At 42.2% G+C, this 17,759-nt stretch overlaps 1 protein-coding gene across 13 annotated transcripts in view; it reads left to right on the top strand.

Moving 5' to 3' along the window:
- SYNGAP1 (synaptic Ras GTPase activating protein 1) overlaps window positions 1–17,759 on the top strand; it is a 327,642-nt gene that overhangs the window by 247,387 nt on the left and 62,496 nt on the right. For all 13 annotated transcript variants that reach the window (XM_069746244.1, XM_069746242.1, XM_069746241.1 and 10 more), the window contains one exon: window positions 17,019–17,573. In XM_069746244.1, the coding sequence (XP_069602345.1) occupies window positions 17,019–17,573 (555 nt within the window). The remainder of the gene's footprint in view (window positions 1–17,018; window positions 17,574–17,759) is intronic.

Here is a 17,759-nt window from a genome sequence, read left to right as displayed (position 1 = left end):
ATTTTATGTAATGCATCGATCAGAATCTCAGTATATCCCATGTGATTTATATGCAGCAGAATCTTAATGTGTAATTTGGGATGTATAAAGTCTCACTGTATCCTATGTGATGTTTACAAAAGAGTATCAATGTTTGATATGTGATATATACGGCAGAGTCTCATTGTGTCCTGAGGGATTATAACTGCTAAGTTTCAGTATGTCCTATGTGATGAATACAAAATTAGTCTGTGTATCCTATGTGATGTACAAAGATGGCCCAATATATTCTACTAGATGGTGGCCCGATTCTAACGTATCGGGTATTCTAGAATATGTAGGTATTATATAGCACAGGCTATGCACTATATTACACAGTGATGTAGTATATAACAACTGACGTGGTATATAACAGCTACGTAGTATGTAACACAGCGTACATAGTATGTAGTATATAACAGCCATGTAGTATATACCACAGCCACGTAGTGTATTGCACAGCTATGTAGTGTATTGCACAGGTACGTAGTATATTGGTCTGCCACGTAGTATATAGCAGAGCCACGTAGTATATTGTAGAGCCACGTAGTATATTTTACAGGCACGTAGTATATTGCACAGCCCATGTAGTATATAACAGTCAGGTAGTGTATTGCGCCGCTACGTAGTGTATAACAGCCCACGCAGTATGTAACACAGCCCACGTAGTATATAGCAATGTGGGCACTATATGCGTGGTTAAAAAAGACTAAAATAAAAAATAAACATATACTCACCTTCCGAAGGCCCCTTCAAGTCTTGCCCTTTGAAGTCCTAGCGCCTGTGTGCGGTGTACGCGGCAGCTTCGGTCCCAGGGTTGGTATGAGCGCAGGACCTGTGATGACGTCGTGGTCACATGACCGTGACGTCATGGCAGGTCCTTGCATAGCATCCTTGGCACCGGAACCTGCCGCTTGCACTGCCGAGGACAGCTTGCCATGTCGGAGGGTGAGAATAACCCTTTTTTTAATTATTATTTGTAACATTAGATCTTTTTACTATTGATGCTGCATACGCAGCATCAATAGTAAAAAGTTGGTCACACAGGGTTAATAGCTGCATTAACGGAGTGCATTACACTGCGGTCCATTAACACTGCCATTAACCCTGTGTGAGGGCTGACTGGAAGGGAGTATGGAGCGGGCACTGACTGCGGGGAGAAAGGAGCGGTTATTTTGCCACCGGACTGTGCCTGTCGCGGGCGTTTTGCCACGACCAATCAGCGACTTGGATTTCCATGACAGACAGAGGCCGTGACCAATGAATATCTGCAACAGACAGAAAGACGGAAGTGACCCTTAGACAATTATATAGTAGACTAGATTGTGGCCCGATTCTGACGCATCGGGTATTCTAGAATATGCATGTCCCCGTAGTATATGGACAATGATGATTCCAGAATTCACGGCAGACTGCCCGTCGCTGATTGGTCGAGGCAACCTTTATGACATCATCGTCGCCATGGCAACCATTATGATATCTACGTCGATACTGTGCCCGTCGCTGATTGGTCGAGGCGAATTCGCGGCAGACTGTGCCCGTCGCTGATTGGTCGAGGCAACCTTTATGACATCATCGTCGCAATGCTGTGCCCGTCGCTGATTGGTCGAGGCCTGGCGGCCTCGACCAATCAGAGACGCGGGATTTCCAGGACAGACAGACAGAAAAACCCTTAGACAATTATATATATAGATTTGATGTATACAGCAGTCTCATTATATATTGTATCTGATATACAGAGCAGTCTTGATATAGCCTATGTTATATACACAGTAAAGTCCTGGTATATCTTATGTGCTGATAACAGTACAATCTCACTGTATTCTATGTGATGTATATACAGCAGAGTCTCATTGTATCTTAAGTGATGTATATAACATACAGCAGTCTCAGTGTATCCTATGGGATGTATGCAATGAAGTCTCAATGTTTACTCTGATTTATGTAGAGCATAAACTGTATTATATGTGATGTTTACAACAGTCTCGGTATATCCTGTGTGATGTGTACAGCAATGTCTATATACAGCAGAGAATTGGTGTATCCTATTTTACTGTATTTGTACCGCAGAGTCTCAGTGTATCCTATATTATCCGTACAGCACTGTCTCAGTGTATTCTATGTGATGTATTCAAAAGAGACTCAGTATATCCTATGTGATGTATAAACAGACTTTATGTATCCTCTGTAATATTTACAGTAGAATCTCAGTGAGTCCTATGTGTTTGATGATTATTTCAGAAGTTAAGTGTATCCTAGGTGATGTATACAGTAGAACCAGTGTATCCTATGTGATATATACTGCAGTCTCTGCGTTTTCTATGTAATATACTGTATATCTGTATATACTAATCTCATTGTATCTTATGTGGATGTATACTGCATTATCTCAATAATTTGATGTATACAGCAATCTTCAATAATAATATGTGAAGTCTAAACAGTCTCAGTGTAGCGATCCTATTGTATTTCCTATGTGATCTACATTGTGAGCCAGTTATATGGATACACCTAAATAAAATGGGAATGATTGGCACATTAGTATATGGGAAAACTTCAAGATGGGTGGTGAGCATTGCGGCCATTTTGAAGTCGGACATTTTGGATCCAACTTTATTTTTTTCAATGGGAAGAAGGTCATGTGGCACATCAAACTTATTGAGAATTTCACAAGAAAAACAATGTGCTTGGTTTTGATGTAACTTTATTCTTTCATGAGTTATTTACAAGTTTATAACCACTTATAAAATATGTTCAAAGTGCTGCTCATTTTGTTGGATTGTCAATGCAACCCTCTTCTGCCACTGTTGACACACTGATAGCAACACCGCAGAAGAAATGCTAGCGCAGGCTTCCAGTATCTGTTTCAAATGCTGCACATCTCATATCTTCACAGCATAGACAATTGCCTTCACATGACCCCAAAGATAAAAGTCTAAAGGTACCGTCACATTAAGCGACGCTGCAGCGATCTAGACAACGATCCCGATCGCTGCAGCGTCGCTGTGTGGTCGCTGGAGAGCTGTCACACAGACAGCTCTCCAGCCACCAACGATGCCGGTCCCCTGGTAACCAGGGTAAACATCGGGTTACTAAGCGCAGGGCGGCGCTTAGTAATCCGATGTTTACCCTGGTTACCAGCGTAAACGTAAAAAAAACAAACACTACATTCCTACATTCCGGCGTCTGTCCCCCGGCGCTCTGCTTCTCTGCACTAAGCGCCGGCCGGAAAGCGCAGCGGTGACGTCACCGCTGTGCTTTCCGGCTGCTGCGCTTACACAGTGCAGAGAAGCACAGCGCCGGAGGACAGACACCGGAATGTAAGTATGTAGTGTTTTTTTTTTTTTTTACATTTACGCTGGTAACCAGGGTAAACATTGGGTTACTAAGCGCGGCCCTGCGCTTAGTAACCCGATGTTTACCCTGGTTACCAGTGAAGACATCGCTGAATTGGCGTCACACACGCCGATTCAGCGATGTCTGCGGGAGGTCCAGCGACGAAATAAAGTTCTGGACTTTCTGCGCCGACCAACGATGGCACAGCAGGATCCAGATCGCTGCTGCCTGTCAAACTGAACGATATCGCTATCCAAGATGCTGCAACGTCACGGATCGCTAGCGATATCGTTCAGTGTGACGGTACCTTAATGGGGTCAGATAGGGAGACCTTGGTGGCCATTCAACTGGCCGATGATGACCAATCCACTTTCCAGGAAACTTCATGTAGGAATGCTCGGACCTGACACCGAAGATGGTGCACCATCACATTATGGGTGTCCGGTCCGAGCATTCCTACATGAACAGTTTCCTGGAAAGTTGATTTCCTTTTTTTCACCTGTAATGAGTGCCCCTGGTCGTTAATATGGCCTTTGGAAGGAATAAGTCATGTGCCAGTCCTTTGTACTGACCACACATTTATACATGTAAATGAGATCTACTCTGAGGCGTCTTTTTTCTAAACTAAACAAGCCCAACTTTTCCAACCAATCTATATGAGAGGCCTTCCATCCCTTGTAATAATCTGGTTGCCCGCCTTTGAACTGACTCCAATTTTTGAATATCCTTTTTAAAATGTGTCGCCCAAAACTGCATCCCATATTCTAGATGTCATCAGTGATTTATAAAGGGGTAACAATATGTTGGGATCGCAGGATTTTATAATACGTTGGGATCACGGGATTTTCTGTCTCTTGTTATACATCCTAAAATCTTGTTTGGTTTTGTACCTGCTGCTTGAAATTGAGTTCTGCTGGTCAGTTTACTTTTAACTGGAATACCCAAGTCCTTCTGTTGTCCCGAGTATACTCATTTAATGTATATACAGGAATAGAATAGAAAAAATAGGTGCATTGTTTTGAGTAACTTTGCTTTTTACATGTTTGCATATTTTAATGAATCATCAAAGAAGATTTAAAAGCTAAATTTATTTTAAATAAGACATAAAACCGAAAAACTGACAACAGAACTGTACAATATCATATTAAAAAAAATTATAAGTGTAGAAAACAGATCCAAATAATATAATAAAAGATACCAGACAAAATGTACTCCAGGGGAGAAAACCCACATATACAGCTATAATGAGCCGACTATCCAGACTCAATAATGTGCTTGTGCAAAATATAGTAGTACCAGACTTCACTCCTTGAAAAAGCCACTGAGGCAAAACGTACGTTGGATTCGGGAGTCCATGTGAGCTACAGATCACCTTTACACTCGTACTAGTATTTCTCTAAAGACTTGAATACAGTTTGCTGTTTTGAAAGACCATTCACTATATTTTGCACAAGCACTTTATTGAGTCTGGATAGTCGGCTTTTGTGAATTCTGTGGCTGAATTCACTCCTGTGGTCACAAGTGGTACTGCAGCTTCTGAGCTTCCTCCCTCAGGTGTTCTGGTGAGCTCGTTAACTGCTTCATTACTTAACTCCGCCTGATGCTGCTATCCTTGCTCCTTGTCAATGTTTCAGTGTTGGATCTGAGCTTCTCCTGATTGTTCCTGTGACCTGCTGCTCTGTATAGCTAAGTGCTTTTTGCTTTTTTGTTGCTTTTTTTCTGTCCAGCTTGTCTTTTGTTTTGCTGGAAGCTCTGAGACGCAAAGGGTGTACCGCCGTGCCGTTAGTTCGGCACGGTGGGTTTTTTTGCCCCCTTTGCGTGGTTTTGCTTTAGGGTTTTTTGTAGACTGCAAAGTTCGCTTTACTGTCCTCGCTCTGTCCTAGAATATCGGGCCCCACTTTGCTGAATCTATTTCATCCCTACGTTTTGTCTTTTCATCTTACTCACAGTCATTATATGTGGGGGGCTGCCTTTTCCTTTGGGGAATTTCTCTGGGGCAAGTCAGGCCTATTTTTCTATCTTCAGGCTAGCTAGTTTCTTAGGCTGTGCCGAGTTGCCTAGGTAGTTGTTAGGCGCAATCCACAGCCGCTTTTAGTTGTGTTTAGGATAGGATCAGGTGTGCAGTCTACAGAGTTTCCACGTCTCAGAGCTCGTTCTTGTATTTTTGGGTATTTGTCAGATCACTGTGTGCGCTCTGATCGCTAAGCACACTGTGTTTCTGGATTGTCTTCATAACACCTGTCATTAGCAAACATAACAGTACAAGGAGCCAAACTAATGATTCTCAATAGAGGGAAAGAAAAAGTTCTGACATCATTTTTTTTTTTTTCTGCTCTGTGTTCACTTTTTTTTTCCCCCTAGACATTTGGGTGATTCTGGACACAGGTGTGGACATGGATATTCAGGGTCTGTGCTCTTCAATGGATAATCTCGTTATAAATGTACAAAAAATTCAAGATACTATTGATCAGAAATCTATGTTAGAACCAATAATTCCTATTCCTGATTTGTTTTTTGGAGATAGAACTAAGTTTCTAAGTTTCAAAAATAATTGTAAGCTATTTCTGGCCTTGAAACCTCATTCTTCTGGTAATCCTATTCAACAGGTTTTGATTATTTTTTCTTTTTTGCGCGGCGACCCTCAAGACTGGGCATTTTCTCTTGCGCCAGGAGACCCTGCATTGAGTAGTGTCGATGCGTTTTTCCTGGCGCTCGGATTGCTGTACGATGAGCCTAATTCAGTGGATCAGGCTGAGAAAAATTTGCTGGCTTTGTGCCAGGGTCAGGATGATATAGAAGTATATTGTCAGAAATTTAGGAAATGGTCAGTACTCAGTGGAATGAATCTGCGCTGGCAGCTTTGTTCAGAAAGGGTCTCTCTGAGGCTCTTAAGGATGTCATGGTGGGATTTCCTATGCCTGCTGGTTTGAATGAGTCTTTGTCTTTGGCCATTCAGATCGGTCGACGCTTGCGCGAGCGTAAATCTGTGCACCATTTGGCGGTACTGCCTGAGGTTAAAACTGAGCCTATGCAGTGCGATAGGACTATGACTAGAGTTGAACGGCAGGAATACAGACGTCTGAATGGTCTGTGTTTCTACTGTGGTGATTCCACTCATGCTATTTCTGATTGTCCTAAGCGCACTAAGCGGTCCGCTAGGTCTGCCGTCATTGGTACTGTACAGTCCAAATTCCTTCTGTCCATTACCTTGATATGCTCTTTGTCGTCGTTTTCTGTCATGGCGTTTGTGGATTCGGGCGCTGCCCTGAATCTGATGGATTTGGATTATGCTAAACGTTGTGGGTTTTTCTTGGAGCCTTTGCGGTGTCCTATTCCATTGAGAGGAATTGATGCTACACCTTTGGCCAAGAATAAACCTCAATACTGGGCCCAGCTGACCATGTGCATGGCTCCTGCACATCAGGAAGTTATTCGCTTTCTGGTGTTGCATAATCTGCATGATGTGGTCGTGTTGGGGTTGCCATGGCTACAAACCCATAATTCAGTATTGGATTGGAATTCCATGTCGGTATCCAGCTGGGGTTGTCAGGGGGTACATGGTGATGTTCCATTTTTGTCGATTTCGTCATCCACCCCTTCTGAGGTCCCAGAGTTCTTGTCTGATTATCAGGATGTATTTGAAGAGCCCAAGTCCGATGCTCTACCTCCGCATAGGGATTGTGATTGTGCTATCAATTTGATTCCTGGTAGTAAATTCCCTAAAGGTCGATTATTTAATTTATCCGTGCCCGAACACGCCGCTATGCGCAGTTATGTGAAGGAATCCCTGGAGAAGGGACATATTCGCCCATCGTCATCACCACTGGGAGCAGGGTTCTTCTTTGTAGCCAAAAAGGATGGTTCGCTGAGACCGTGTATTGATTACCGCCTTCTTAATAAGATCACTGTTAAATTTCAGTATCCCTTGCCATTGTTATCTGACTTGTTTGCTCGGATTAAGGGGGCTAGTTGGTTCACTAAGATAGATCTTCGTGGTGCGTATAATCTGGTGAGAATCAGGCAAGGAGATGAATGGAAAACTGCATTCAATACGCCCGAGGGTCATTTTGAGTATCTAGTGATGCCGTTCGGACTTGCCAATGCTCCATCTGTGTTTCAGTCTTTTATGCATGACATCTTCCGTGAGTATCTGGATAAATTCCTGATTGTTTACTTGGATGACATTTTGATCTTCTCAGATGATTGGGAGTCTCATGTGAAGCAGGTCAGAATGGTTTTTCAGGTCCTGCGTGCTAACTCTTTGTTTGTGAAGGGATCAAAGTGTCTCTTCGGTGTGCAGAAAGTTTCATTTTTGGGGTTCATCTTTACCCCTTCTACTATCGAGATGGATCCAGTTAAGGTCCAAGCCATCCAGGATTGGATTCAGCCGACATCTCTGAAAAGTCTGCAAAAGTTCCTGGGCTTTGCTAATTTTTATCGTCGCTTCATCTGTAATTTTTCTAGCATTGCCAAACCATTGACCGATTTGACCAAGAAGGGTGCTGGTTTGGTTAATTGGTCTTCTGCTGCTGTGGAAGCTTTTCAGGAGTTGAAGCGTCATTTTTGTTCTGCCCCTGTGTTGTGTCAGCCAGATGTTTCTCTTCCGTTCCAGGTCGAGGTTGATGCTTCTGAGATTGGAGCAGGGGCGGTTTTGTCACAGAGAGGTTCTGATTGCTCAGTGATGAAACCATGTGCTTTCTTTTCCAGGAAGTTTTCGCCCGCTGAGCATAATTATGATGTGGGCAATCGAGAGTTGCTGGCCATGAAGTGGGCATTCGAGGAGTGGCGTCATTGGCTTGAAGGAGCTAAGCATCGCGTGGTGGTATTGACTGATCATAAGAACTTGACTTATCTCGAGTCTGCCAAGCGCTTGAATCCTAGACAGGCCCGTTGGTCGTTATTTTTTGCCCTCTTCGACTTTGTGATTTCGTACCTTCCGGGCTCTAAAAATGTGAAGGCGGATGCTCTGTCTAGGAGTTTTGTGCCCGACTCTCCGGGTTTATCTGAGCCAGCGGGTATCCTCAAGGAAGGAGTCATTGTGTCTGCCATCTCCCCTGATTTGCGGCGGGTGCTGCAAAAATTTCAGGCGAATAAACCTGATCGTTGTCCAGCAGAGAAACTGTTCGTCCCTGATAGGTGGACTAATAAACTTATCTCTGAACTTCATTGTTCGGTGTTGGCTGGTCATCCAGGAATCTTTGGTACCAGAGAGTTAGTGGCTAGATCCTTCTGGTGGCCATCTCTGTCACGGGATGTACGTATTTTTGTGCAGGCCTGTGGGATTTGTGCTAGGGCTAAGCCCTGCTGTTCTCGTGCCAGTGGGTTGCTTTTGCCCTTGCCGGTCCCAAAGAGGCCTTGGACACATATTTCGATGGATTTCATTTCTGACCTTCCCGTTTCTCAAAAGATGTCAGTCATTTGGGTGGTCTGTGATCGCTTTTCTAAAATGGTCCATCTGGTGCCCTTGGCTAAATTGCCTTCCTCCTCTGATTTGGTACCTTTGTTCTTTCAGCATGTGGTTCGGTTGCATGGCATTCCTGAGAATATTGTTTCTGACAGAGGTTCCCAGTTTGTTTCAAGGTTTTGGCGAGCCTTTTGTGGTAGGATGGGCATTGACCTATCCTTTTCCTCGGCTTTCCATCCTCAGACTAATGGCCAGACCGAACGAACCAATCAGACCTTGGAAACATATCTGAGATGTTTTGTTTCTGCAGACCAGGATGATTGGGTGTCCTTTTTGCCGTTGGCTGAGTTCGCCCTTAATAATCGGGCCAGCTCGGCTACCTTGGTTTCTCCATTTTTTTGCAATTCTGGGTTCCATCCTCGTTTCTCTTCAGGACAGGTTGAGTCTTCGGACTGTCCTGGTGTGGATTCTGTGGTGGATAGGTTGCAGCAGATCTGGACTCAGGTAGTGGACAATTTGATCTTGTCCCAGGAGAAAGCTCAACTTTTCGCTAATCGCAGACGCCGTGTGGGTCCCCGACTTCGTGTTGGGGATCTGGTTTGGTTATCTTCTCGTCATATTCCTATGAAGGTTTCCTCTCCTAAATTTAAACCTCGTTTTATTGGTCCGTATAGGATTTCTGAGGTTCTCAATCCTGTGTCTTTTCGTTTGACCCTCCCAGACTCCTTTTCCATACATAATGTATTCCATAGGTCGTTGTTGCGGAGATACGTGGCACCTATGGTTCCATCTGTTGAGCCTCCTGCCCCGGTTTTGGTGGAGGGGGAATTGGAGTATATTGTGGAGAAGATTTTGGATTCTCGTGTTTCTAGACGGAAACTCCAGTATCTGGTTAAATGGAAGGGTTATGCTCAGGAAGATAATTCCTGGGTTTTTGCCTCTGATGTTCATGGTTCCGATCTTGTTCGTGCCTTTCATGCGGCTCATCCTGGTCGGCCTGGGGGCTCTGGTGAGGGTTCGGTGACCCCTCCTCAAGGGGGGGGTACTGTTGTGAATTCTGTGGCTGAATTCACTCCTGTGGTCACAAGTGGTACTGCAGCTTCTGAGCTTCCTCCCTCAGGTGTTCTGGTGAGCTCGTTAACTGCTTCATTACTTAACTCCACCTGATGCTGCTATCCTTCCTCATTGTCAATGTTTCAGTGTTGGATCTGAGCTTCTCCTGATTGTTCCTGTGACCTGCTGCTCTGTATAGCTAAGTGCTTTTTGATTTTTTGTTGCTTTTTTTCTGTCCAGCTTGTCTTTTGTTTTGCTGGAAGCTCTGAGACGCAAAGGGTGTACCGCCGTGCCGTTAGTTCGGCACGGTGGGTTTTTTTGCCCCCTTTGCGTGGTTTTGCTTTAGGGTTTTTTGTAGACTGCAAAGTTCGCTTTACTGTCCTCGCTCTGTCCTAGAATATCGGGCCCCACTTTGCTGAATCTGTTTCATCCCTACGTTTTGTCTTTTCATCTTACTCACAGTCATTATATGTGGGGGGCTGCCTTTTCCTTTGGGGAATTTCTCTGGGGCAAGTCAGGCCTATTTTTCTATCTTCAGGCTAGCTAGTTTCTTAGGCTGTGCCGAGTTGCCTAGGTAGTTGTTAGGCGCAATCCACAGCCGCTTTTAGTTGTGTTTAGGATAGGATCAGGTGTGCAGTCTACAGAGTTTCCACGTCTCAGAGCTCGTTCTTGTATTTTTGGGTATTTGTCAGATCACTGTGTGCGCACTGATCGCTAAGCACACTGTGTTTCTGGATTGTCTTCATAACACCTGTCATTAGCAAACATAGCAGTCGGCTCATTATAGCTGTATATGTGGGTTTTCTCCCCTGGAGTACATTTTGTCTGGTATCTTTTATTATATTATTTGGATCTGTTTTCTACACTTATCATTTTTTGTAATATGATATTGTACAGTTCTGTTGTCAGTTTTTCGGTTTTATAGATTATTTAAAATAAATTTTGCTTTTAAATCATCTTTGATGCTTTAGTCTCTTGTTCACTTTGACATAGTTTTGTATTGTTTGGTGGACATTATTCACTAGGGTGTATTGCTTTTTTGTGTTGAATATTTTAATGAATTTAAATACATTTTTTTACAACTATTGTATATGGATTTGTTGCACCACCAAGTTCTTTCTGAGTTTTAACTCCTAGGGAAGCAGTTTATTGTTGGGAAATGTTGTATAGAGACAGGTTGTAGAGAGATACTATATTGGATCGAGTTGTTGAGATACTGTATAGCAGAGACTAAGTGTATCTTATGTGACCTATACATACAGGTTTGGAACATATAAACCAGATCAAACAAAGCACCATAAATAAAAAGTATCCAAGGTGCGTGGATATAAATCTAGGGTTCAGTGCAATAACCAATAGCCATATAAACCAAAAGAAAAACAGCACTATGAAGAACCAAGTAAAACATGAATCAATCTTTATTAAAGTATAACTCCAGAAGGTAATAATAAAAAACAGTAAACAAAAAACAAGGAGAACAAAACCAGGCAAGGACAATGATCACCAAACTCCGACAGTGTGGTGGCAGCAGGTAGTAACTATAATACAGACTGTTGTGATGCTATACCATATAGTAAATAATCCACCAGTAAATAACAGCACTGCCTGATAAAGTGCAAGGGTGCATACTGAAAAGAGTAGCCGAATAAGTGAATAGCATTAGTGCAATGTATAGCACCTTAACCTGCACATCAGTGCCAGTGATAGTAAGTATCAACAAGTATAACACCTAAAATAAGTCTATCATGTTACCTGCAAATGAGACCACACTGCCAGGGACCCCAACGCGCGTTTCGGCGCGTTATTCGGCTACTCTTTGCAGTATGCACCCTTGCACTTTATCAGGCAGTGCTGTTATTTACTGGTGGATTATTTACTATATGGTATAGCATCACAACAGTCTGTATTATAGTTACTACCTGCTGCCACCACACTGTCGGAGTTTGGTGATCATTGTCCTTGCCTGGTTTTGTTCTCCTTGTTTTTTGTTTACTGTTTTTTATTATTACCTTCTGGAGTTATACTTTAATAAAGATTGATTCATGTTTTACTTGGTTCTTCATAGTGCTGTTTTTCTTTTGGTTTATATGGCTATACATACAGGTTGTAGAAAAATGCTATTTTGGGTCAGGTTGTATAGGATCAGGCTGTAGAGATGCTTTATAGGGTAAGATTCAGTTAACGGATTGCATTCCTTGTGGGACAAGATAATATTTTTAGTGATGCCATTTTTTTCTACATGACTTTTTGATCATATTCCATTTTTTGTGTTTCAGTATAATAAAACATTTTTGCCATTTTTTTCATATGTTTTACGGTGTTCATTGTTTGGGTTATGGTACAGAGTTATAGCTTGGGTTATTCCGCACACGGCTATACCAAACATGAACTTTTTAAATTTTGTTTATACTTTTTACAGTTTTATTTACTTTTTTTGTAAGTTAAGTCTTTATACGGTCTTTAACTTTTACCTGAATAATCGCTGATCCAATATCTTGCAATTCTTGTGTAGAAGAACATTCAAGCTGTTAAAATTACACTGATACTTCGCCTATTAGACCTTGCTTATTGCAGGGCCTTACAAGCCATCATAGCTGACTGATTTGATGGCCATTATTTGGCATCAGGCTGTCATTGCGATCTCAGGGTGTCAATAGGCTTAAAGAGAGAGCAACCCCCCACAAATAACCATCTAGACACTGATATCAAAATTGACTGCGCTATCTAATTGGTTATGCTAATACCGATATTGCCTATTGCGGCTGGGTGTCAGCCTGATGTTAGGGATAGCTGTGCTTGTGAGCTGGCAACATCATTATGCCATACATTTATGGTGGTTTGTGGGAAGACAATTCCTGCATTGCCACACATGTACATCATATATAACGAAGGGGTAAAAGACAACTTTATATTCACCCACCACTAGTGATGAGTGAATATACTCGTTACTCGAGATTTCTCGAGCACGCTCAGGGGTCCTCCGAGTATTTTTAGTGCTCGGAGATTTAGTTTTTCTTGCTGCAGCTGAATGATTTACATCTGTTAGCTAGCATAAGTACATGTGCGGATTCCCTAGCAACCAAGCAACCCCCACATGTACTTATGCTGGCTAACAGATGTAAATCATTCAGCTGCGGCAAGAAAAACTAAATCTCCGAGCACTAAAAAATACTCGGAGGACCCCCTGAGCGTGCTCGAGAAATCTCGAGTAACGAGTTTATTCACTCATCACTACCCACCACCTGTGATCCACCAGTCCGGGAAAGGAATACCTCATCTCCAACACAGCACACTCTGACGCCATACACCATCACATAGTGATGTCACTAAGGTGCGCCAGGGCATTCCTCCTTCAGATTGCTTTCTACTGTCAGTAGCTTTGCTGCCCCATGGTCAAAAGATGTCTGTCTCGTGGGCCACATTTTTGAGATACCTAATGTATAGGATCTGGCTGTATAGAGATGCTGTATAGAGATGCTGTATAGGGTCAGATTGTATCAATGTTGCATTGGGTCAGGTTGTAAAGAGATGTATTGGTCAGGTTGTGGTGCTCTGAGTCGGGGCTTTTGAGATGACAGTATGGGGTCAGGTGCCACTGACTCTCATTTTTCTCATGCCACAAATCTTCATATGAGCAGCTTAGTGAATTCTCTTATTTCTTTTTACAAATGGTGGCTGAGTACATGAGCTCTGGTATTAATACAAAGCTCTGTGGAGTTGCTAAGTAACAGTATATAACTAATTATGCAGCAGATACAAAGATCAGCTCTGGTAAATGTATGGCAGGAGCTGTATGCAAGATGTACAATGCTAGTGTACCTGGTGCTTACACATGTATGAGGTAATGAGATCATTGATATGTGAAGCACTTCATATGAAACTCTACGCTCACAGATTCCTTAAAAAAAGGCCTATATTTATAGAACACTAATACATGTGGCTCTATGTTCATGTAGCCCCTGAAAAATAGAACAGAGACTTTCTAGACTCTTGGGTGATAGACCACTGATATTTGTGATAATAGTATTATGGAATTTTAATACTCAGGATTATGAAAGATTGACATATACTGGTGCATATCAATGTCACAATGATACGGAAACACTCCAGTGGCTATCTGTAGAAAATCTGCATAACAGTTACCATCATAGAGCATCCAGGATGGGGAGGGGTACAAAAAGAAAAGGCTATGCAACATGTCCAACTTTTTGCTTGGCACCCCCATTCTATTCAAATGTAATTATATACAGGTGCATCTCACAAAAAGAATATCATGAAAAAGTTAATTTATTTCAGTTCTTCAATACAAAAAGTGAAACTCGTATATTAGATAGAGTCATTACAAAGCCATGTCATCTGCTGGTGTAGATCCACTCTGTTTTATCAAGACCAAAGTCCGCGCAGCTGTCTACCAGGAAATTTTAGAGCACTTAATGCTTCCGTGTGCCGACAAGCTTTTTGGAGATGGAAATGACATTCTCCAGCAGGACTTGGCCTCTGTCCACACTGCCAAATGTACCAATACCTGGTTTAAAAACAACGGTATCACTGGGCTTGATTGGCTGCAAACTCGCCTGACCTTAACCCCATAGAGAATCTATGGATGTTGTCAAGAGGAAGATGAGAGACCCCAGACCCAACAATGCAGATGAGCTGAAGGCTGCCATCAAAACAACCTGGGCTTCCATAACCCCTCAGCAGTGTCACAGGCTGATCGCCTCCATGCCACGCCGCATTGATGCAGTAATTGATGCAAAAGGAACCCCGACCAAGTATTGAGTGCATTTGCTGAACATACATTTCGGTAGGCCAACATTTCAGATTTTAAAATAATTTTTTCAAGCTGGTGTTATAAAGTATTCTAATTTATTTTCATTGGCTGTAAGCCATAATCATCAACATTAACAGAAATAAACACTTGAAATAGATCACTCTGTGTGTAATGTCTCTATATAATATGAGTTTCACTTTTTGTATTGAAGAACTGAAATAAATTAACTTTTTGATTATAGTCTAATTTTGTGAGATTCACCTGTACCTGCTCCAAGATAAGGTAAAAATATAATTTGTTGCCAAGACCCATTAAAAAAGATACAACTAGGACACATACTAAACTAGTTTTAGTCCCTCATTATAGACTGATCAGGCCACTAAATTAAAAAACCACTCCATTGTTTTTTTTTATTTCAGTGCTGGAGTGGTATGACTAATGTAAGTTCCCTGACCCTAGTATTATATTATTCCAGCAGCTCTGTCTTCAGCTCTTCCCTGCGCCACTCTGGTCCCGTGCCGCCATCTTGTGACCGCAACTTCTAACTAGAAGACGGTGGTAACGGTCACAAGCTGTTAATGTGAGTCTGAGAGCCACGTTCTAACTCATAGAATTGCATTGAGTTGTGACTTCCAGATTGATCCAGCAAGCACTGCAGCAATCCAACAGGTCACAAATTGCTCGAGACCGTCCAGAGCAGCGACAAAAAAAGATGATAGTGGCTGGTAAGTATAAGACTAGAGGCAGGGAAATTAGATTAATAGCATCACTCCAGCACTGCAATAAAAAAAAGGCTGATCTGGTGCTTTAATTCAGACCCCATACAAGACACCTAAATGTATTTCAAGAGAGGCCTGGATGTCTTCCTGGAGCAGAACAATATTGTATCATACAATTATTAGGTTCTGTAGAAGGATGTAGATCTGGGGATTTATGATGGAATATAGGCTGAACTGGATGGACAAATGTCTTTTTTCGGCCTTACTAACTATGTTACTATGTATTTAGACTCCAGACCAGATCACAAGATTCATTCAGACCATAAATTCTTTCTGGTCCCTAAATTAATTAAAACCCTAAAATTAAAATCTCAAAATCAATACTCATCAAATCCCAAATTATCCAACATCAGGCCAGATCCATAAATGTATACAAGTTCCTAAATTCAACCTGACCCATATCCGATCGCTATAATGCCTTAGACAACACCCCTAAATTGCTCAGTCCCCAAAATTGTCAGACCTCATGCCCTAGGAGAGACTAGAAAATAGATAAGACTTATACATGATTTCAAAATCCAGGCCAGTCCCCTAAATTATTATTATACACTAAACCAGATGCCCAAATTATCAGATCCCCAGCCGAGGTCACAATTTAATATGCTTACCACCCTCAGGTCTTGTTGTTCTTTACTCTAGAACAACATGAAGGTGATGCTTCTGACATTGGATAAGATCAGGAGAGTGTGCTCCGTAAGACATGTATTTTTTTTTAACAGATTTCCATCAGCATTTGGTCAGTGTGTCAGTTTTTACCATCAGTGTTTCATTGTTTTTTCTCATCTGCAAACAAAAACAATGGAGGTTTCTCAAGCTTCTATCGAACAAACATGAAAAAACGATATCAGTAAGATGCCATCTGTGTGCTGTCTGAGCTTTTCACAAATTTGAATGGGGAGTTTGATCCATGACTAGAATAAAAAAGGTCATGTCTTTTTTGATTTATTTTTTTTTTGTGGATCTCTCCATTTTACACCCCCCCCCCAAAAAAAAACAAAAAAAAACGATATGTGAACAGCCACGTAAACAATAATGGGTATGTGTGCTAACCATGAATAACACAGATGGAACCTATACATGAAAAACTGATGTCTGAATGAGACTTTAATTTCCAACATATTCGTATCGGATTCTGTGTATTACGATCTGTACTGTTATGGTTATCACATTGATGTCATGACCTGGTGGTATTGTTCACGTCATATAGCATCTTTTGTGGAGCCCCAAGTGCTGATATAAATATATGTAAGTTTCTTGCAGACTTTTTCAACTTATTAAGACAATTATGGTTCACGAAACCTGAAATACAAATAAATGTAAGCCTATATGGATTATTCTGGTAGTGAGTTCTCAGTGTTTACCCAATGGACGGCTTCTCCACTCTAAGCCCTTGTGTTACACTCAACAAAGGCAAAACTGAACCATATGCAGATGCGTTTTTTGTAAGGAGGACTGAGACTGGTATGTTTAGATATGAATAGTGTAATATATGCATAACTGTGGGTCACCCCTCATCAAATGCTCTTGTAGAGTATGTTGGGGGTTTTTTTTAGGAGGGGGAGGGTTAAATCCCTACTTGGATCTTATCTCAACCTCTTTTTGATTGGCCAGTGTTTCTTATTTTTTTGCTCAGATTTTTGTTCTGTCCTCTTTGTAGGATAACAGTCGAAGAGTGGATAATGTCCTCAAGTTGTGGATAATTGAAGCTCGTGAACTTCCCCCCAAGAAGCGCTATTACTGCGAGCTCTGCCTGGATGACATTTTGTATGCCCGTACCACCAGCAAAGCCCGGGGTGAGACCGTTTTCTGGGGGGAGCATTTTGAGTTTAACAACCTGCCGGCTGTCCGAAACCTACGCCTCCACCTGTATAAGGACACAGATAAAAAGAGGCGCAAAGAGAAGAGCAACTATGTGGGCATGGTGAACGTGCCCATCGCCAGCATCAGCGGACGCCATTTTGTGGAGCAGTGGTACCCAGTCTCCCAGCCCACATCCTACAAAGGAAAGAGCAGCTGTCCCTCCATCCGCCTAAAGTCCCGATACCAAACTATGAGCATCCTCCCCATGGAGCTGTATAAGGAATTTGCAGAATATGTGACCAACAACTACCGGATGTTGTGTGCTGTGCTGGAGCCAGTGCTGAGCGTGAAGAGCAAAGAGGAGGTGGCCTGTGCGTTGGTACATATATTACAAAGCACGGGGAAGGCTAAGGTATACAGATTTACAGATATGTTTGCATGTACTTATGTGTCAGAACTGGGAATTGGAGTTGCATGGTAGATGGTAAGCTGGTAATGGTTACATGGTATTAAGATAAGCCTAGACCAAGTGGTGTCTTAATTAATGACATATAAAGAAGGTTGAGGAGTTCTATAGAAAGGATCCAAGTAGGTCCTC

This window comes from Ranitomeya imitator, chromosome 2, assembly GCF_032444005.1.
Source record: "Ranitomeya imitator isolate aRanImi1 chromosome 2, aRanImi1.pri, whole genome shotgun sequence".
Classification (NCBI taxonomy): Eukaryota; Metazoa; Chordata; class Amphibia; order Anura; family Dendrobatidae; genus Ranitomeya; species Ranitomeya imitator.
Note: the sequence above shows the minus strand (reverse complement) of the source record. Positions and strands in the feature narration are given on the sequence as shown.